This window comes from Jaculus jaculus, chromosome 16 (assembly GCF_020740685.1).
Source record: "Jaculus jaculus isolate mJacJac1 chromosome 16, mJacJac1.mat.Y.cur, whole genome shotgun sequence".
Classification (NCBI taxonomy): Eukaryota; Metazoa; Chordata; class Mammalia; order Rodentia; family Dipodidae; genus Jaculus; species Jaculus jaculus.
In genome coordinates this window covers 27,265,362-27,288,389 of record NC_059117.1, presented here as the reverse complement: position 1 = coordinate 27,288,389, position 23,028 = coordinate 27,265,362, and the positions used below count along the sequence as shown (strand labels likewise).

General features: G+C 36.4%; 1 protein-coding gene across 6 annotated transcripts in view; it reads left to right on the top strand.

Annotated features, from left to right (window-relative positions):
* The window catches only part of Etv1 (ETS variant transcription factor 1), a 96,369-nt gene that overhangs the window by 3,486 nt on the left and 69,855 nt on the right, over positions 1-23,028 (top strand). For 5 of the 6 annotated variants that reach the window (XM_045135675.1, XM_045135674.1, XM_045135673.1 and 2 more), the window contains 2 exons: positions 1,018-1,065; positions 10,869-10,922. In XM_045135675.1, coding sequence (XP_044991610.1) covers positions 1,018-1,065; positions 10,869-10,922 — 102 coding nt within the window. Of the gene's footprint in view, positions 1-1,017; positions 1,066-1,272; positions 1,596-10,868; positions 10,923-23,028 lie in introns of those variants that run through there. The other variant, XM_045135677.1, reaches the window with a different exon arrangement.

Below are 23,028 nucleotides of genomic sequence, written 5' to 3'. Positions count from 1 at the left end.
ATTACAAATTCAACAATATGAATGATTGATTTCCCATTCAGTATCTTCTGAAACCATATATACTATTACCAAAATTTTAATAATTTTGATGACTCCATTGTGAAGCCATCGCATCTTGTTAATAAGACCTTAAGGTGCTCTTTGACTCATATTTAAGACCTAATTAATAATTATTACATAATTTGATAAATTAGGTTACAGATTCTTATGAATTGTTGGTAGGAGGTCAGTATATTACGAATAATTTCAGTACTGTGGGGGCATTCATAATGAACTGGTAGTTCTTAGATTTAATTACCAAAGTTCAGTTTGTTTTAGGCTGAGCTCTGAAACTTCCTCAAGTCTCCATCTTACTAGGCACTTCCCTGCCTCCCTGGTGTGACAAAACATACAGTTTTGGACTTGATAGACTGAAGCCAGGGGACTATTTGTGTTTGACTTCTGTAGACCTTTGTATGTAGAAATTTTCTTTTAAAAACTTGTATTTAAAGTTGCCCTTTTTAGTTTGGAGGCATTGAACCTGAAATTGCGGTGTTTTGAGAGTTGCCTCCAAGTTCAGAAGATGCAAATCAAATCCTCTCTTGTCTTTCTTTATCTTTCCCCTACTGTTATTTTAGCCAGAGTTGAATATATTTAAGAAAGGTTTGTGTGCATACACCACATGTACTTTAGCTCCTTGATGAATTTTAGTGCATCTATAGTTTCTTGATATCCTTGAACTTACATCTTAAGCATTTTTTGAAGAGATAGAAGAGTAGAGAATAAGTGAAGAGGGAATTGACATTATATACTTGAGTAAAGAATATCTTAAAAGTATGTATTCTTCAATAGGCATTATAAGAAGGCAAGATTATTGAGATACTTAAGTTATGAATCCCTTCTCCTTTCCTATCAACTGTCCCCAAATTAAAATCTTACTTAATGCCAATTACATGACAAGCATTTCTATTTAATGAAGTCTAAAGACTGGCAAATCTTATGTTTATAACTTTGACTTGTTTTTTTCTTTTTTTTTAGAACTCTTTCAAGATCTAAGCCAATTACAAGAAACATGGCTTGCAGAAGGTAAGAAAAAAAAAATAATTCAAATGCTTAAAATGGGGAAAAGCAACTCCAGAAAAGGGGGAAAATATCTTCTGAACTTGCTGTGTTAATGTTCAGCCCAATTAATTGAGCTCTAAAAGAGCCACCTCATGTGTCATGCATACATTAGAGCCTCTGATGAGTTTGTCTTTGGGGACTCTGGGGCTGCACTACCCAGTGTCATCACAAATTACCAGGAGAAATTGCTTCCAGCTCACAATCACATCTGCTTTTGGCAAGAACTAATGCACCAAGACTTCAAGTCCTAAGCCTCTGCTCAGATTTTAATTGCAATTGATCAGGTTTATATTATTGTACCTCGAGAGACCTCCTAGAGCCAGAACCGGCTGGCTGGCTGTTTCCTTTAGAGCAGCGCATGTCATTATTTGGTGTTCTGGTGGAGGACTTTTCTGATGGCAGAAATTAGTTTCTCTGGGTTCATCAGGCCGGGATGCTTCAAGATTTAAGTGCCAGTGTCTTCTTTCCACCTTGCTCACAACACAGAACGTTAGGTGTGTATCCAATGCTTAGGAAATCTGTGGATTTAAATATCAATCCTTGGGGGAATTGTAAGATTTTTAGAATGTTTTCTCTGTGTTACTATGTATGTGCTGTTTGTAGAAGTTGATCTTTGCTATTTTTGTCACTTTTATTAGGATTTATTTAATATAAAGACATTTAATAGCATTTTGGATTGTTTTGACACATTTCATGATGTAACCTATTATATATCTGTTATTGTGTATAACTTGTTTATAGGAACAATGAGACTATTGCTTCAAGACAGGTTGACACGTCTTCAGATATGCCTAATGTGGAAGGGTCTTTTTTTTTTTTCTTTCTGTTGTTGGTTTCTATAATTTGAAATTTTCCTTTTGGATTTGGTACGAAGAATGTGAAATACTGATTTTCTGACTTACTTTTGTGGGGAACACAAGATAAAGTTACAGATATTTCAAGATTTGTGTCTTTCTGTTATTGTGTCTTCACATTCTGTGGGGAATTTAATTTGGGGGAAGAAATTTTTCAATCTGGTTAAGTGGAGAGGGTCTCTGGGTGAAACCCAGATACTGCTGTGGCTACTTGGAGCAGACTCATATATTTTATTTTATTTATTTATTTATTTATTTTGGTGGTCTAGTATGCAGTTTAGGTTGCTGTTAGCATGTAAAATAAATTTGCTTGTTTTGCTGATATTCAAGTTTTTCAAAAAGCTTTAGCAATATTTATGAATCATTTAAGTTAAATAGCTGTCCTAATTGTCCTGTGCTTGGGTGATTGTCTTCATATGTTAATGAAAGGTAAGTAGTAGTGAACGTGTTGGTTATATCTGAAGGTCATTTGTACTTGTGCCTCTAAATGAAACTTATTACAATAGATTACTTAGTATTGCAACATAAACCATATATTTAAAAAACTTTTTAAATAAAGATTTGCATAGGTTCTTGAATTAACTTTTATCTATTAGTTTTGCCTACTTGAAGGTTGTGAGGACTTAATGTTTATTCAAGAAAGCATTCACTTATTAAAAAAAAAAAAACCCTTAAAATACCTATGTTAATTGTTGTGGATGGTGTGTTGGTTCTTAAGATGTTTGATTTTGATCCCAAGTCAGTGCGCTGGCTGGCAGATTTGGAATGTGCATAGCAACTCTGTTTCTTGAATTTTAAAATGTGGGATCTTTATCAGACTCTTACTATTTTACAACCAGCTTGAGTGCATTTTCTTTCTTTTTGTTAGTTTTCATTTGTATTATGTCATGTGGCTTAGATAAGTGATGATTATAATTTGTCCAAGTTTATCTCTTAAGATTGTATGGGATATTCCTATCCATGATTCTTGACATGTAAATCAACCTTGAAGGTGAAGCATTATATATAGTTAGTCACATCATGACTAATATATTTGGAGGAACATATGCTTTTACTGAGAAAAGTATTCCTAAGGTTAATTAAATTCAGAAATTAATCTTCAGTGTGTTCATTGAATACCCAGGTGTGCTACTATTTACAAAATAAGGATAAGATTGCTTTTTAGAATAATTTAAGCATCTCCAAAATTGTTTACATTAATGTAGACAGTTTTGATGTAAGCAAAAAGTTGTTAATGTAATTTAAAAAGAATTAACAGTAAGAAGTTATTTTTATACTGTTAATAGAGATCACATTTATTTTTGCTCTTAGCAATTAAGCATAACTATAATTTTGCACAGGTATTTTAACTTGACTTAATCCCAAGCCTTGAACAATGTTAGCTAAGAGACGTCCTAAAATTGTCTTAGTTTATTTGTTGCCAGGTTTGTCCATTTATGTCCTTCTAAACACCCAGAAATTAAAACATTGCTAAACTGGCTAATTGAGAACTGTTTACCTATTTCTTTTCTTACTGCTTCATAGCAAGAGAGTGATCATGGAATTTTAAGACATCTTGACCCCTTAAAAAATTAATTGACAATTAACCAAATTTCTCCCATGAGTTAAAATCCCTCTGGGAAGCTAAATCTGTCTAAAAATCATATTAGACATAAGAATCCAGGTAGTTTCTATGTGCCATATGATAGTCATGGTTAAAAAAATATCTAAGTCCCTAAACAGTTGAGAAATGATGCATGTTAATATTTTTAGTGTTTTTTTTTTTTTTTTTAGTAAGAATTTTCCAGTAAGAATTTACTAAGTTACAATGTATGGATTAGTCATGAGCAAAGTATTGTGGATTTTAAAATGTGTTTTTATCTCATTGGGACAGATAAGGCAAGACTCTTTTGAGGGTGGGGATGTGGCTAGTAAGTTTAATTCACTGAATCCCTCCCTAAAAATACAGCTGCATTCCTCCCCCTCACTTTACCTCCACACAGAGACCTCAAACATGTTTATGAAGAAATGACCTCACTTTAACACCACTTTCCATGCACTGGTGCTGCATGTTAAAAACTTGTAACAATTTACTAAAACTAATCAAATTTTGCAGAAAATTGAAAAATCTAATGTTTTCCATGAACATAGCAACAGATAAAAGAAGTAAGAATTATGCCCATTTTACATTTTCCCATGGCTACTTCATATTGTAACTTTACTATGTACTACCCTGTATTGATTCCTCATCCTTTGAATTATATTGTTGCTGACAAGCAATTGGAATTATTTGATGTCTTGAAATAATGAGCTCAAACATCCAGCATCATGACTTCTTGCTCTTAACGTCCTATGAGGGTGTTAATGAGTGGCATTCTACAACCTCTAGTGTGAGAAGAACTGAAATAGAAGGCTCTACAAAGCTGAGTATATTTTAATAATATCTCACGTAAAAACATGTCTTGTCTGGTAGTGGGTCTGGGTGCCATGAGGTTCTTTTTCTTTAACAAGCTTGAGCCAAAGTCCTCAGTGGGTCACAGCCGTCAGGGTAGAGTGTTTTTAGTAGGGGAGTTCCACTGTGCCACCTCAGCTGCACTTTCAGCCAAAGTTTTATCTCCAAGAACAACCTTACTATTCCAAGGTTTATTATTACCTCATCTAAATAAGGTCTTCCCAGTTTGGAATTTTTTTTTTTTTTTTTTTTTTGGTAGGCTTCTAATAATGGTCAGATTAGCTTACAAGTAGAGAGGTTATTACTTTTATTTTCCCTCAGTTTGCTTCAAAGATGGATGCTAAATTTATATTTAAAGTAAATTTTTCATGATATTTCTTAAATAATTGTCATATTATTTGTGACTCGTGGTGTCCTTCACACATAGAAATCATTAGGCACTTGTTTCTAATGTTCAAAAATTCTACTTAAAAGTAGAATACATATTGGACAAGTTCTTAGGATATATTTCTTTCATTTTGTCTATTTGGTGCAGTTGGAATAACAATTTTAAAAACTATATTTATATGGTTTACATGAAACAGGAATAGAGCATTGAATTAAAGAAATCCACACAACTTCTCAGATTTGAGAATGAGTCTATTCACAGATGTATTGTGGTGGGAATAGCTTCCAACCCTCTTTTTGTTGTACCATGAAGCACTATGAAGCATGAAAAAAGACTTCTCATTTGTACTTAATTTAAAGGGAACAGGTAAAACAAATGTATTTGACATCTAGATATTTATTGGAAATATACAAATGGTCATCTATGACCTATTTAAAAAATAGAAAATAATTATTTTTGAATCAGAACATTGGGTTTGGCATGTCATATTGTATTTTTTTTTCCCAGAAAATGAGAATGCAATATTGCTTAAATTTTTCTAGGTATTACAAAAATATTTAATTCTGTGCATTTCAGAGTACAAACTTGTTCCTTTGACCTGTGTACAATCTTGTAATTAAAAATAGGAATAACAATGACAACTAGACCTCGGTGGCTTAGAGAAAATATTTGACTACAAATAACAGCTCCTTGGCTCTGAATTTTCTTTATGTTTTCAAGTCATTGCAGGTTAGTTTAGTTAGGAACTGAAGTTGAGTTGAGACTTTGTACAGCCAACTTCCTGTTTTTATTTTTTATAGCATATACAAAGAATGTGTTAAGTATTAAAGTCATTTTTATCAAGTGAAATGCCTCCCCTCATTTTCTACTTAAATATGTTTACACTTCTGCATTAATTAATGCTTTTAAATGGGGCACAATCATTTTAATGTTAAAACTGGATGTGGTATAAAACTGGGTTTAGTGAACTCAGCATGATTTTGTTCTATGGCCTGAAGCTTCATTTTAGGATTTAAAGGACTACCACTGTGCAAAGGTTGACTTTCTTGTTTTACTTTTACTTAAGATAAAGTTTAAATTTCATTAGAGAAATTTGTTTCTAACCCTTTTATTCAAAAAGAAATGCTACAAACTTTAGCAGTGATTAAAAACTTGAGTACTAGGCAAGAAAAATAAGGCATTTGTTTTTAATTTTGTTTGACATATATATATATATATTTTGTTGGTGATGGAGATCAATCCCTGGGCTTCCCATATGCTAAACAAGTGCTCTGTCTCAGCTACACAGCACCATTCGTCTTTTTAATGATCTTTCCTTTTTTCCCCCCTTTCTTCTTCCTTTTTCCTTCTTTCTATCCTTCTTGGTTTTTACTTTCAATCCTAACTTTTGTACATTTCTGGAACAAGGTACCCTGTAAATATGGTAGCTTAAATATTTTGTATATGCATTCATATATATCTTTATAGTTGCCATTTATTTAAATGTGTTTCTTAATGGATCTGAGCTCTATTAGAGACAGCTATAAAATCAGTGTGTTTATATTGCAAGTTCAAGTTTACTTGCTTCAGCTCTCTGAAAGGGTGTGACATGAAAAGATTGTGGTTGGGCCACACTGCTCATGCTGGACTGTGTTTTTGTGAATGGAGGCAGAACTCCAGTTCCGCCTGCTTGTCTTGAGGAATTGCTGAGGAGATCAGCTGTCTCATTCACGGGCAGAAAGAATGACTCATACATCTTCCGCCTTGTTTGGCTCCAGGTCATTGTTACAGTGGATAGAACTGGTTTTAATTAAATATTAACCCCTTTCTTACTTGACATTTGTTTCATTTATAATTTTCCTCCTGGCTTAAACAAGAAAAGAAAACCAACAGGCTGCTAGCTTGTAAGAATGAAGGGTTTTCACTTGCCTGCAGCTAACCTTGGAAAAATGTTAAATGCTCACTATTTCTTAAGTGAGGGAGGAATATTATTTTATTTAAAAGTTAAAAGCAAGCATAAAAGTAAACTGTATTTAAAATCGCCTTACCCCAAGGCAATGTTAGTTAAGAAAAACTTTTAAAAATGAGAGTTGATGATTCTCTGACATTTAGGTCGTAATTAATATTTTTATGATTTTTTTCTTTCCTACAAAGTGCATTGCTGTTTAGTAAAATAAAAGAAAATGACAGGATAACTTTGAATAATACCCTTTTAAAGCAGAGTGCCTGAGACTGCGTGGCAACTTGTGTGTTAACCTGCAATGAACTGCTAGTTACTCCAGCTAGCACCCATAAAACATACATGCTTGATCTCCCTGGAAGCCTTTTATTTCTCTTTTGGTATATATTTTTTTCTCCTCTTCTCCATTCTTTTTCTCCTTTCTTTTTAATTACATACTAGAGAAAAACATTTTCATTCCCCAAAGGTGACCACTTCAGGCATAGTGTAGAATAGATATTAATGAAAAACATTTTTTTAAGGTTGTCCTGTCTTGTTAATTTTCAATTTTGAAGTTGGTATGGCTTGCTGCAAAATATTCAGGCAGCTGTAGTTTTCTCCTTCTCAGAATTCTCATGAAAAAAAAAAAAAAAGGAAATGTATGATACGAGTGTGGCAATACTGTGTCATATTTTCCTTGCCCAGATCCAACTTGTGTTTTTAGTTAAATGCTTTCCTCTTCCTCCAACTTGAAGTTAGAGGTAGACTTAAGCCTTTGTCTATTTAAGTAGCATGCTGCTTCATTTGGTCTATTCAGTTTCTTAAGATTAGCTTCTGTGAAAATGTGAGTCATATGTTTTTTGTTAAAATTCTGTAATATGTTCAAGCCTAAGTGTGAAATATTTATTCAGTATGTTAAGGAGTTAGAGCAGAAATAGCAGTTCTTATCCTTACTCTCTTTACAAATTGTTAGTACTTAGCTATTTTCTGTATCTTTGTGAGGTATAACTTCTAGATTCTTCTGCCTCTTAAGTGTTCCCATTTTACCCACACATATGCCAACACCCAACCACACCAACACCCATCAAGGGCTTTCATACTGATGCAGCACTGGCAATGATCTGTTCTAGGGAATCACAACTCTATATGATATTATAAACAAACAAACAAACAAAAAGCACTTGATTTTATGATATTCATGTCAGAGTATTCAGTTATAATCTACCTATTTATAACCATTCTTATGAAGGAGTATTTCATGGTTATTAGATCCCTACAAACATTTTCTTTTTCATTTCATTTTTTGCAATAGAGTTTTATGTAGCACAGCCCATATATAAAACCCCATATATATAAACCCCATATATAGCTGAGGCTGGTCTTGAACTCCTGGTCTTTTTTCTTCAACCTCCTAAGTTTTGGGATGACAAGCATGTGCCACCAAACTGGGCAGTATTAGTTTTATGCTTAATAATTGCCGATACCTCAACAATTGCATCAGTTTAGGTCTTAATTTAGAGGGAAAACTAAAAGGTGGATATAATAGAAAAAAATGTATATTATTTGTTTGCTTATTTGCTATTAGTTACTATGTATTAACACATTTGCAGTTATTTTTGATATAAAAACTAATGCACTGCTTCATGTATAATTTATCAGTCTACAAGGGAAAGAAGGCTTACTGCAATGTAAAGAAATTTGTTGTTCATAGCTAAGAGGATGCTAATATGCACTGTTTTCTGCTCTAATAGAATTCATTTGAGGTAAAAATGCTAAATGGCTGTGGTAGTGCATGAAGTACATTTCATGTGTGAGTTTGAGGAACAGGGTAGATGGTAGAGGCTTGTAAGGAAGAAAAGCATCTGAGTGTCTGGCATCATATTTAGAGTATTTTATTTAATGCTTACAAAAATCTTCTTATTGGCCCGGCATGGTGGCGCACGCCTTTAATCCCAGCACTCGGGAGGCAGAGGTAGGAGTATCGCCATGAGTTTGAGGCCACCCTGAGACTACATAGTGAATTCCAGGTCAGCCTGGGCCAGAGTGAGACCCTACCTTGAAAAATAAAAAAAATAATAAAAAAAGAAATCTTCTTATTGTATTAAGCTGGTGATTAAAGTTTACCCTGAGTTATACAACTAGCAAGTCATAAATCTATGATTTGAAGTATGTCTAACCTCAGAGTTGTTCAACATAGTGTCAGATATTAATAGGATATGAAGAAAAACAAATTAACCTTTCAGTATAAACTGATCAAGTAAGCAACACTTATCACTTGAAATTGGATGATTTTATTTGTTGGTAGGGAATAATGTGTCATTAATAAAGTTAAGTGTTGGTATGCAGCGACAGTGGCTAGAAAACAATTGAATGTCAAGTTGTGTATTTTAATAATAGGCTACATTATCATGGTATATATTCTTAATAATGCAAAAACACTTTAATTTATCCAGATATTTCTGTTTATAAAAGAATACTGAGAGGAAAAAAAAAATTTTTGATTTTGTACTTATTTTCTATTCATAATTATTGAATATAAAATTATTTTTTAAAAATATTTTTATTTGATAGAGAAGAGAGAGAATGTATAATATGTGCACATCAGGGCTCTTGCCTCTGTAAACAAACTCCAGACACATGCACCACTTTGTGCATCTGGCTTGAAGTGAATACTGGAGAATAGGACCTGTGTTGCTAGGCTTTGCAAGCAAGTGCCTTTAACAGCTGAGTCATCTTCTTGGACCCAAAATTCCTTTTTATATGGATTTTTTCTTAACATATCCAACTATCAAGCTGAAATATTTTCAACAGGTCCATTCTTTTTCATCCTCTTTCTCCACTTCCTTCTTTCTTCTTCTTATTAATCTCATGTTTTTGTGACAGATTTTTACTCTGTAACCTACAGGCTGGAAACTCACTCTGTAGTCCAGGTTGGCCTTGAACTCATGGTGATTTTTTGTCTCAACTTCTTAAAAGCATGCATTACAGGCATAGCACCCCATGCTTAGCCAAGACTGACCATTTAAATTAGTATTCTTCATACAGAGTAGGTACATTTAAAAAAATTATTGAAGTCCGTTTTAATGTGATTTTATTGGATAAAAAGTTCCATTCTTAAACAATATTAGTAGAATAATGTTCGCTAACAACAGTATAATGTGAGTTAACTCATTTTGTGTTTAGTTAGCCAAAAGTAACCTAACTTCCATTTTATGTAGTGAATTTATGCAAAAGTGTATGTATTTGCATGTGTTTGAAAATGTAGTAATGTCCTACCAGTTTGGAGTAGATTATTTCCATGTCTAAATCATCTGTAATGAAAGCATTTTCAAAGTGAAAAAAATGGACTTGTGTTTTGATTGCTGCCAAATGCATTAAGTTCTTGCTCTCCAGTGTTTTTTTTTTTTCTCTTTACTAAAAATAGGGAAGTCATTTGACATTAGGCCTGATGAAATGGTGAGATTCTTTTTGTTAGTACTGAATAGTAGCCAGGAAAATATTTTGCATGAAAAGATGGCATTTGTTTTATTGTTTTGTTATTTTTATTATTATGACTCTAATTGTTGAAATATATTGCTTTGTTGCATGTGACCGAACTCAATGACAGTTCATTTTTAAGACTTTATAGTATACTTTGATCAAATTTTTGAGCAAATGTTTTTAATTATGGTGGCCTAACTTGCAAGAGAGGCCACGTACCAAAAGAAGCAGTCATTCCTAAAGCTGGGGAGGAATGGGTGTGACTACACAGCACCGAAATGAACCGTGTGGTTCCTGCAGATGACTGTGTGAGCCCTGGTAGTGAGTGAATTGAAGGTCTTTTGCTGGACTGTTACACAGCAAAGCCCTGCAGGGAACAGAAGTCCTGTAGCTTCTTTTATTTTGCATCTCTTCTGTTTCTATCTGGCAGGTGAGAGGCAGAGGGACTACAGCTGCCACCATGTTCTGAGAAATCTGTGTTTTCCACTTGCCTTAGCGATCTCTCCAGTCCTTTTTCCCAAGGAGAGCTGTCAATACCATTTCAAACACAAGCTTACTGGCAAATACTCAGAGGTTTAAGCTCCACCTGAAAAGTCCTCCGTTGACACATTAGAATTGACTTTCCTCCTGCCTTGGCAATTCCTTTCTTAATTGTTTTTTTTTAAATTTTTTTTTTTGTGTGTTTTTCTTCTTCAGCTCAGGTACCTGACAATGACGAACAGTTTGTGCCAGACTATCAGGCTGAAAGCTGTAAGTACGGCGTGATTCGCCTCCCTTTTTGCCCGTTGTCGGTCTTCGCTTTCTTTTTCTCTTTCTTATTGGTTGGTTTCCACCTATGGTGTCTGTCCTTGCACTGTGCAAATGTCTTTTTAGCTTCCAGTCATGAGGCATTTTTACTTTTCAGGCTGTGACATCAGCTTCTAGGGGTGGGCAAGGAAGACTGAGTTGTTGAAAGAGTGCCATGTTCTCTGTATTTAGTGCATGTCCTTGGGGAGAAAACAAGGTGTGATCCATGAATGTGCAAGTGTTGACTTCCACGGTGCCAAGTGTTCACAGGAAAGACCTGGATGCTCATAGCAGTCAGAGTTAAAGCCCGCATGAGATGAGTTATTACATAACTTATAAAAGATTCTGGACCAAGCATTGTTGGCCGTATCACGTTACTTTACATTCATAAACCGTCCCTTGCGTTGATTTCATTTTTAGGTTCAAGTTTTCTGCTTCCATGTTGTAGTCATGTATGCAGAGAAAGCCACTGGTTTCTTTCAGCGTCTTTTCAGTGTGCCTTCCTGGATGGCGGCTCTAGGATCTGCCTGTCAGGGAATGCAGAGCCCTGACTTCTGGGTGCAGGCCCTGCCTTAATAGAAGAATAAGCATTTTGTCTGCACAAACGTAGTTGCCCCGAGGTTTACTGCTGATATTTATACTTTGCTATTCTACCAGGCTTGAGCTACTGACCCATAAAGTAAATAGTAAGGAAAAGTGTAGCTGTCCCTTTTCCCCAGGGGATGTGTTTCTAGATGGCCTCTGAATGCCTGAAACCCTGGAGAGCCTGCACCTCTACATGCTGTTGGCTCTGTATTTCAACTATACACACTTAACCTGTGATGAAGCTTCATTTATAAATCCAGCAATTCATCACAACTTAGAGATTGACAATAACAATAGAAAATAGAACAACTACAACAATGTGTATTAGTAAATGTAATTTAGGCGAAATTATAAATTGTGTCTAGAACTTTCCATTTAACATCTTTAGGCCGGGGTTGACAACTGAAGCCTTGGAGAGTGAAACTGCCCGTAAGTGAGGTCAACTATACATTCCATATTATGAAACTGGCCTAATGCATTTTTATTCTTTTGGTGCTATTTGAAGCTCTGACATGTTTCGCTACTTTAGGTTGTTGACAAGATCAGACAAGGCAATGTCAACAGTAACGAGATGATTAATAGCTTACACCTTATCAAACCCATATTTTACAGCTTCATATCACTAACACCTACAATGCTTCAAGTAACAGATGTTTGCTGGAAACATTTTCAGCTTTTATTTTTGTTATCTTAAGTGTCTCAGGTGGAGTGTTGTGAGAGGTTTCCTCAAGATTTTATCCTATGTTACATGTTTTTAGTTCAATTTGATTTAAACAATTGTGGTAAACATGCATACTATAAAGTTGATCATTATAGCCATTTTAAGTGCAGAGTTCTGTGGCATTAATTAATACGCACAGTTGCCTTATCATCGTCATTGACCAGCTCCAGAAAATTCCGTTAGTCCAGTAACCCTGTTTCCATAAACAATAGCAAAACTTTCCATCCATCAGTCTTCTCAGTCCCTGGTAACCAATGTTCTGTTAGCTTAATTTGTGATCAGAGAAGAGAATGGGTTGTGCTATTTGATATCTAAATAAAGGCATTTGACATGTACTCTGAAGAAACGTATGCCTTAGTAATTTAGACCTTAAACACCAAAGATGCTTAAAAACTTCCCCATAGGACAATTTCTAAGGACAACAGTTATGCAAGTCCTACACTTATTGATTAAAGCATAAAACAGTTCTATTTCCAACATTTTTCTCTTGTGGGGGAACTTGGATTCCTTTTTTTCACCCCTAAAAGCTGACCCTGTCCTTTGAGTGACTGGATTGTATCATTGAGTTCTTTTACTCTAAAGACTTCATCACTATACCGATGTCGGGGTAAATATACTAACCAGAACTTTTTTCTTTCCTCCTTTTATTACTTGGCCTCGTTATCATCTATCCTGGATATTTCATTTCCATGAACTCTTTTTTCCTTGCTCTTTTCTTTTTTTCACCATTCTGACTCTCTCCACTCCATGTCTTTCCATTAAGTAGATGAAATGTGGTTTGTGACACCAAAGAAATGAAATTTTAGTTTCATTTAATCTTGGTTACTCTAAATTGAGAACTGTGGGGCTCTTAAGTTACTGTTCTGGTCAGAGTAGTCCTACACAGTACTAACTAAGCCACATTGTGATGTCCAGGGTGGGTCTCCCCTTGTTGCCTGCCCTGGAACCCCTTACCACATCCAACATGGGGGTACCCATGCAAACTGAAAATGGTAGGTCTTCTGAACCCTCCCCTCTGCTTTCATTTAAACCATCTGCATGTCTAGCAAGATACTTTACAGACAGCCCACACTCAGCAAATCTAAGGTTGATAACATTTTTCCTGTCCTACTGTTCTTTTTTGCCCTTCTTTCCTTCCTCCCTCCCTCCCTCTCTCTTTCTTCTTCCTCCTTCCCTCCCTCCCTCCTTTCTTTCTCTCTCTCTCTCTCTCTCTCTCTTTCTTTCTTTTGTCTCATGTAGCTTAGGCTGGCCTCAAGATTGCTATGTAGCAGAGGATGACCACGAACTCTTGACTGATACTTCTGCCTCCTTTAGAAAGTTCCATGACACCAAGTCTGTTTGTGACCAACTACCTTTGTAATTCTCTTATTGTTTAGTTAGCAACATTGCTCTCCAAGGTGAAACTCTGATGCGTACTCAGTCTCTTAAGCCTCCAGTTGCTCACTAAGATGTTAATTTTCTGTTTCAGGAATATCTTAATTCCATGGCCTGTATTCAATCCCATTAGTTTACACCTTCATTCTCCCTGGCCAGGCTTCTGACTCAACCATTTGAATAGTTTTTCCTACCCTTGCTTTGCTGTCCTGCCCGCCAGCCTTTGCAGGACCATCCATATACGTAGCTCACTGTCCTTGTTAATGTTTTCCTTAAACCTCCCACAGGACAAAGTCCTACCCGAGCTCTACGAAAGAGTGTTCTGGCACTTAGGCTTTGACTACCTTTGTAACTCAGCCTTCTCTCTTGCTCCTCCTGCCCCTTCTCTTCTCCTGTGCCTTCAGTTCTCTGCACTTTAATTCTTCTTTTAGTTCTACAAGCAGAGCACACCATGTGCATGTCTCACATGGCTGTGCAAGTTTACACTTGTGAGCTTTTGATCTTCATTTCATACTCAGCTTGGATTCGCCTCATCCAAATTGCTTTTGGCCTTTTCTTGGCACTCATACCTCACACAGTTAGACTCTACAGCATCTTGGGTCTTGTGTCTGCCATGTCTGAGTATTTCCAATACTTTTCTGCCTTTGACAAGATTGTGAACCTCTTGTAAGTTGGGAGCTTATTATGTGCAGCATGCCTGGCATGTTTTGGATGCACAATAAGTCAGATTGTAGCATCTTTTTTTTTTTTTTTGCTTTACTTTAATTAGTGAGTATTGACAGTTTTAACAAATAAGGCCTTAGACCTTGTGAATTAAACATCTGACATATCTTAAAATATGGGAAAACATAGACTGAAATAGTTTAATGAAAATACAAGTGAGTGAGCTGGAGAGATGGCTTAGTGGTTAAGTGCTTGCCTGTGAAGCCTAAGGACCCCGGTTCGAGGCTTGATTCCCCAGAACCCATGTTAGCTAGATACACAAGGGGGCACACACATCTGGAATTCATCTGCAGTGGCTGGAAGCCCTGGTGCACCCTTTCTCTCTCTCTCTTTGCCTCTTACTCTGTCACTCTCAAATAAATAAATAAAGATAAACCAAAATTTTTTTTTTTAAAAAGAAAATACAAGTGAGACATACTTTAACTTTTTACTTATGTAAAAGACTGTTGTTCGACTGATACTAACCAGTGAATTTCAGATGGCATTAAAGGGAAAACAAGAAAAAAATGATTTGAGAAGAGGAGTAGACCATTTGGGTGTAGAGTCTAGGAAGGATTTCTGCCATGAGGGTTATTGGATGGATAGGCTGTGGTCTCTGAAATGCCTTCTACTAATGTCTGATTGTTGTCTGTCTGGGGATCTTAGTGGAGCAGAAGCATCCCTTCCCAGGAACAGAAAGAAACTTGCCCCAACTCACCATGTGACTGTTGATAAGTTATACATTTATAAACTGTACAGGACTGCTTTTTCACATGTGAATAAAAGATGCGTCTGTCTTTGTTTCAAATGCCTTAGTCCTTTAGTAAACCAACATTAGCTGAGTGAAGAGTAAAATTTTATTCAACACTAAATCAATTAAGTACATTTGGAATATGACATGTTTGAATATATGTAGGATAATAGAAAATAGAGCTTTCAAAATTGTGCAAAGAAAGTAAACCCTAATCGTTGAGAAACTTTCTAAATATTTTCCTGAGCAGTGCTTAGTTTTTAATTTTTGGAGACATGGTCTTTTGTGACTCAGGCTGGCCTTGAACTTTGTGTAGCCATGGATGACTCTGAACTGTTTATCCTTTTCCTTTTGTGTCCTGAGTGCTGAGTTTACAGACCAGTACCCCTGTGCCAGATTTTAGGGTGCTGGGGATTGAGCCCAGGACTTTGTGAACTCTATGAATTGAGCTGCAAGCCCAGTACCTCCTTGTTTTTCTTGGCAAAATATTTTAGTTAAAATCTGGAACCCGACATGATACTGTCGCTGGCTAACTTTGGAAGGATGCTAAGTTTTAAAATAAATACAAGCATTCACCTCAAATCAAAGTAACTTTCTACTGATCCATACCAGAAAATGAGTGGTGTGAATACATTGTTTTGTACCAATGCAAACCAATGACACTGTGCTGAAGCACAGTGTTACTATAGGACACACTTTGGTCAAGAAATAGTATATGTATTTAGGAAGGAGAATTCAAAGAACCTTTAAACCATAGATGAGACTTATCTTCCTAAAGCAGGTACAAATATGTGGATAAACTAAATTTTTTTAAAAAATAAATTAGGCATTGAAATTTTAACAGCATCAATCATATTTTAAATTATATATTTATCCAGGTGTGGTGGTACCCACATTTAATCCCAGAACTCTGAAGGAAGAGGTAGGGGTACCACTGCAAATTCAAGGCCAGCCCGAGATTACATAGTTAATTCCTGGTCAGCCTGGGCTGGATTGAGAACCTACCTCACAAGAACTAAACAAAATTACATATTTAAATATAGTTAAATCACTAGCCTTGAAATCCACCCCTTGGATTACAAAATTTTATTCATTACAGTTATGTGTTATTTTTATCACCAGTTTCTACTTGGTTACATGATTTCATTTCAGTCTTTTCTATATATGTGATCCATGGGATGGACAATATTCACATTTACTTTTCACATTTTCCCAGCTCATCGTGAGGAGTACAGCCAGGGTTATGCACAGTTCTCAGCAGGGAAGAGCCTTGTACCTCTAACACCTTTTTCTTAGTCTCAGGATGAGACACTGGAATGGAAGTCAGTTACAATGATGATATCAGAGGAATAAAAATCTTGATGCTTCCCTAAAGTAAATGTTTTCAAACTTCCATATCTTTTTTTTTGTTTATTATTTTTATTTATTTATTTGAGAGTGATAGACAGAGAGAGAAAAAAGAAGATAGAGAGAGAAAGAGAGAGAGGGAGAGAGAATGAGCACGCCAGGTCCTCCAGCCACTGCAAACGAACTCCAGATGTGTGCACCCCCTTGTGCATCTGGCTAACGTGGGTCCTGGGGAATTGAGCCTTGAACTGGGGTCCTTAGGCTTCACAGGCAAGCGCTTAACCGCTAAGCCATCTCTCCAGCCCCAAACTTCCATATCTTATCTGATATTTGTTAATAGAAAATGAGTGGATCATCCAGAATTAATCAACACAAACCAGAGTTTGGTAGTTCAACTATATAAAAGTAATTAGTATCTGGCAACACCATTAAGTCAAAGCAACATTTTGTTTATATAGGCACTTTATTATTTTATTATTTTTTAAAATAACATTTTGACTTTTGTCAATGAAATAAAAAATACAGGAGAGAGAGCTATCTTGATATATTATTGTTATAAATCTGCTATTTTCCTTTTTGTGGGGTTAAGATGGGCAGTGGGAGCTAGTGACCGAGCCTCAGGCTGCACGTGAGTTGAGCACACACTTTAAAAGTGAGCCGTATTTCTTCAGTTCCTAGACCTGCTTTTCTCTTTTTTTTTTTCAAGGTAGGGTCCCGCTCCAGCCCAGGCTGACCTAGAATTCACTATGTGGGGTCAGGCTGTCCTTGAATTCAGGTGGGTGATTCCACCTTTGCCTCCTGAGTGCTGGGATTAAAGGAGTGTGCCGCTGTGCCAGGCCCAGAACTGGTTTTAACACGTCTATACAGATCCTTACTGAATAAAGCATTTCATACTGATGTGTGCTTTTTCAGGATTGGAAAGTTCCATTTATGATTTATGTATCATGATTTTTCTATTTTATTTTTCACTTTCTACTTTAGAACATCAGTGTGTGTGTGTGTGGGGGGGGTGTTTCAGTGTTTCGAGGTAGTGTCTTGCTTTACCTCAAAATTTACTTTGTAGTCTCAAGCTGGTTGTGAACTCGCAGCAATCTTACCTCTGTCTCCAAAGTGCTGGGATTAAAGTGTGTGCCACCACGCCTGGCTTTATTTTTGAGATGGGGGTCTCACTTCAGTCTGTCTTTGGCTATAAAGGCCTAGTTTTTAAAAATATCTTATTTTTATTTTTGTTAACAGTATAATTTGCATGGACACATCATGTGTTTGTACAATCATTTCCCTATTCCCCCCCCACACTTGGGCCCCTTCTCAGTCTGGTTGATGGTGGTATTTCCCATGGGGTTGTGGGTTATGCGTTGTGAAAACCACAGTCAATCATGGGGTGGGGGCAATGCCTCTGGGCATGACATCCCAACCTGTGGCTCTTACAATCTTTCCGCCTCCTCTTCCACAAAATTCTCTGAGCCTTGGTGGGTGTGTTGTAAGTCTACCTCAGTAGAAAGCTCTCTGGAGCCTCTGGATTTCTGCTTTGGTGTGTGTTGAGTGTGCTCAGTATCTGTCTCATTTACCCTGGTGCTGATTTTCAGGTTCAGCATGGAAGGAAGCAGCACTCTTCCTCGTCTCCCGAATTCCTCTGTGGTTTCACCTGGGCCTGGGCTGAAATGTGAGGGGTGGTTTATCTCCTTGGGTCTTGCTACCTTCTGAAAAATAAAAACAGATTCTCCAATGGAGAATGAATTCAGCATAGGTTAAGTGGGATACACATTGTTAATTTAGAGAGATGTTGAAGGATATAGCCTCTCTTTTGGCCAAAGGCTAGTGGGAGCTTGACACTGGAGAGCATCATCTTTGTCTCCACAGGATTCAGACTTGGTTCCCATTTCACTTATGGGGTCCTTTCCATTGAGTGGTTCTCTAGGCCATCAGAAAGCTGTTGGTTATGACACCACTGCCCAGGTCTTGTCAGGCTGGCTGCTTCTAGTTTTCATTATTAGTTTTGAAACTTCTTGCCTGACTCAATTTTCATATATGATTGGCTGGGAAGACTCTTCAGTTTAATTTTGCTGCTTTGAGAAGAGAGAGAGAGGCACACTGAAAGAGACAGCAATTTTATTTCTGAGATTTGACGCCATGACTATTAGTATGTTGGCGTTCCCTGCCTCCCTTCATCTTTCTCCCTCTTTCCGTTTACTTTTTTCTTCCTCTTTATTTCTTCCTTTCCTTTTCATTTTAAAGAATACTTGCTATTACCTTTTAAGTTTATTTTATTTATTTATTTGTTTACTTATTTTGAGAGAGAGAGAGAGAGACAGGACGGCAGGGAGGGAGTGGGGAGGGGGAGAGGATGGGTGCACCAGGGCCTCCAGGCAAGTGCCTTACCTGGTAAGCCATCTCTCCAGCCCCCTATTTTTTTTAATTATTTTTTTTCAAGGCAGGGTCTCACTGTAGCTCAGGCTGACCTTGAGTTCACTTTGTAGCCCCAGGCTGGTCTTGAACTCACTTTCTATTTCAGCCCTCTGAGTACTGGGACTAAAAGCATGTGCCACCACACCCTATTAAAAAATATTTGAAGCGTAATTAAACATATCCCTCTAGTCAGACCCACACTATCCATTTTAAAGATGAATAGCCTCATCCTTCCTCACCCAAGGATTAAATAATAGCTAGTTCTGGAGACTTATTTCTCCTTTGTGTATGGTTGGTTGCTGAGAATTGGTTTGTTTGTTGTTTCGTTTTCTTTTTTTACAATTCAAATGTCCACTTAAGGCAATGCAATGTATATATAGACTAGAAACACACACACACACACACACACACACACACACACACACACACACACAACCCTATATGCGTCACAGTTCTTTCCATAGACAAGCATGCCGTTTTACCCTTAGTTGTCTCACGTTGTAACATAATTGTTAAGGGTTTATCTGCTCTAGCTCCCCTCTCTCTTCCTGCCACTCTGTTCTGACCCCCTTTCCCTCTCTGCTCTTCTGAGATAAGCTGTAATGTAGCCCACCTAGCCTCAAATGTGGCTGAGCTCCTGACCATCCTGCCTCCACCTCCCAAGTGCTAGGTTTACTAGCATGCACCACCATACCCAGCTCAAGATTTATGGCTTGCTGATAAGATAGGTGCTCATTTTTGGGTATTTTTAAAAATTATTTTACTGATTAATCACGTCTGCAGTTCTGAGTCCAGTCATCTTATTCACACCTAGGCATGAGCAAGAATCACTTAGGAAGCTTGTTTGCTAAAGCATCATTTTCCCCATGTTATTTGTGAGATACAAGAAGTTCTAGAACTGGGCCTTCAGATCTCTAAGGAGCTGTTAGGTGATTCTGATAAGGTTAGGCATACTGCCTCTCTCACCAGCCAGCAGTTGTAGGGTTAAGGCAGCAGCACCAGTCTGTTGCAATTAAGCTGAACGATCATTCCAGTCCTCCTGGTATTTTTATAAGTCAATATAAAATCAATAACAACCAGTTTCTCAGCAGTTTTATGTTAATAATATATTATCATTTTATTACTTAAGTATACTAGGAATCAGAAAATGAAAACTACAGAAAATATTCCAAATGTCCTATTACTTTTTCATCTTCTTTTCTAGAATTAATGTGTATTTTCCAATTTCAAAGACTATTTTCTATTTTTTTTTCACTTTCTGCTTTGAGAGTCATTGTAGACTGTAGTTCTCTGTCATATGGAATCATCTGTAGTCTAGAAACATACATGTTGCATTCCTAATATTCTCAGTGCTGGTTAGGGAGAACCAAGAAGTTGCTGGCCCCACCCAGTTGTTTTTGTGGCATGAGATTTTGCCTGTAGGTGGTCATTGTCTGTTGTGGCTGAGAGCCCCTGTCACACTTTGCACAAGGTAGAAATCTTACTTTGGTGTATGGTTGTTTCCCATTGAAAGCATGTTTCAAATCAAATTAGAAATCCAATGGCAAGTGTAAGTGCCTCATCTCATCTGATCTCAGAAGCAAAGCTGGGTTGGACCTGATTAGAACTCAGATGGGAGAAATCCAACAAACAAGCTACACTTGCAAGAAATGCTGTATGGTAATTTCTCGGGACCCTCAAGTCCAAGAGAGGAAGCAGTAGTCACAGCCTTTATTTACTTAGCAGAGGGATGAGAAAAACTGAATAATTTCTCAGGAGCAGACCACATTTTGATTCTGAGATGCTTTAACAAACTCAAGGAAAAGAGAAAAGGGAACACCTAAATATGGGAAACTGTATGTTTGAACTTAGAAAAATATAAATACTGTGTGATCAATGTGTAAGTAAAAATTACCATAAAAGCTTATATGTGTACAACTCAAATATGCTATAGTCTTGGTTCTGGAGAAGTCTCTATTAGATACTTTTAAATATTTCTTATTTTATCTGTCCATTCTTATTAACATTAGACTTAATGCCACACTAAAAACCAAAAAACAAAGCAAAACTATAAATCCTACAAAACTGAGGTTGCTTACTCTGTGCATGTTAAAATCTAAAAGCATTTATTTTAACTCCAACTTTTCCTTTTCTATTCATTCTTCAGTTTTACCCTATCATGAAACAATGTATCCTAGAAATTGTTTTCTTGAACATATTCAAAGGAAGTATGGCAACAAATATTTTCCACATATCCTGCCTTCAATTACTGACAAATTATTTTAAGAAAAGTGATCTTTGCCATGTTTGGTTGAAGTTCACTCACTCACTATTAAGTTTGTTGTGCAGTGACTGGACTTATTAGGAGTATAAGTCAAATAACATTTGTTGGGAAGAAATTTAAATAAGCGATGAAGGTGGAAAAATTATTTCCAGAACCAAATATTTTAGTCTTTGTTCCAATATTTTAGTATCTACACATAAACTTATATAAAGTGAGTGTTATTCACAATTGTGTTTATTATGCAACATTTATCAGTATTTGAAAACAAGGTCAAAGTAATTGTTAAAGGAATTGTATTTCTTGCAACCATCTCATAATATATATAAATTTCATGTAATCATATATAAAGAGGATGTATTATGAGTTAACCTAGCATATGTAGGCTGTGTTTTATAATAATTGTATGTTTAGTGATTATTATAAATTTTATTTGCAGAATCCTCCATTTATTGCATTTATAATAATAAAATGACACCAATTACTTTTGTCTGTTAATGAATTTTCTTCTAATGAGAATTTGTGCTGTGCCCCACCAAGTAAAAATAATGGGTTGATGTTTTCTTTTATTTTATTTAGTTTTTTAATTCTAAAATCTACCCCAATGTGCACTACTTGACTACTTGCATCTGGCAGTAACTGAGAGTGATGGTAACACAAGAACTCAGTTATTGAAAATATATCATGAAAGCTAGATGAAAAAGAATACAATTTAGACAAAGTCTGATGAACTTTTTTTGTGTGTGAAGTAGGGTCTCACTCTAATCCAGGCTGACCTGGAATTCACTCTGCAGTCTCAGGGTGGTCTTGAACTCACAGTGATCCTCCTACCTCTGCCTCCCAAGTGCTGGGATTAAAGTCATGCTCCACCATGCCTGTCTTGATGAACTTTTAAATAGAAAAGGTAATACCTGTTTTTGTATGCAAGCTTTGGAATATTACTTAAAGCCAGGGGTAGGCAGAGAAGCCTTTTTATGTTTGTTGATGGAGATGTACAGATGCATTTTATAGTAGCTCCTAGTTATTTTCTTTACAATTATGTTATGAATGATTTCAGGTCCTGAGGAAAAGATTTGATATTGCAGGATAAATTTGCATTTTCTATTTATTCTTTGTATTCTCTTTATTTATTCATGTTTTTGTGATATTGAGGATTGAACCGAGGGCCTGTGCATGTAGACAAGTGCTTCTCCATTGAGCTACTCCCCCTGCACACATATTTCTGTTGCCATTATTGGACTAATTATAATCTGATTTGTCTTAAAAATGAAACCCATATCTGTAGTGTTTTATTCCATTTCTTTAAATATGAATAATAAATCTTCACAGTGAGTTAGTCTTATGTTTCTTGTGAGGTTCTAGTTTGACTGGTTATTAAGGTCACTTGTATAGTTGCTGCCTACACAGAGATGCCCTACAAGAGGTTCACAGGACTCTGAAAGTTTATTTATTCAGCAAATGTGGTTTTAGTCCCTCTTATGTGCCTGGCTTTGTTCTAGGCAGTACATTGATGACACAGCAGTCAACTAGTCAGGCAAAACATCTCTGCAATCACAGATCTGCGTCCGTACTGCATCTGATAGATAAAGTTGTATCCATCGCATTCCCAGTTGGGTGATATTGTATTGGGAGGGGATAGTGTCCATCTACAACAATTATGCATCCACACTCAGATCTATTGTATTCTGCAGAAAATATACATAGGTCTTGCTTCTCTAATTCTACATTTATTTCTGCAAAGCTAGACTCTAACCATTGTTGTAGACACTGGGTTTCCCAGCAAATGACTATCAGGGTTTGTGCTCATATCTCTGCCCTATGCCAGGAGCTTTCATGGATTTTTTTTTTAGAAAGTATTATTTATTTATTCATTCATGTACGTGGATCTATTGTCACTGCTAAAGCACAGCGAATGCTTGTGCCA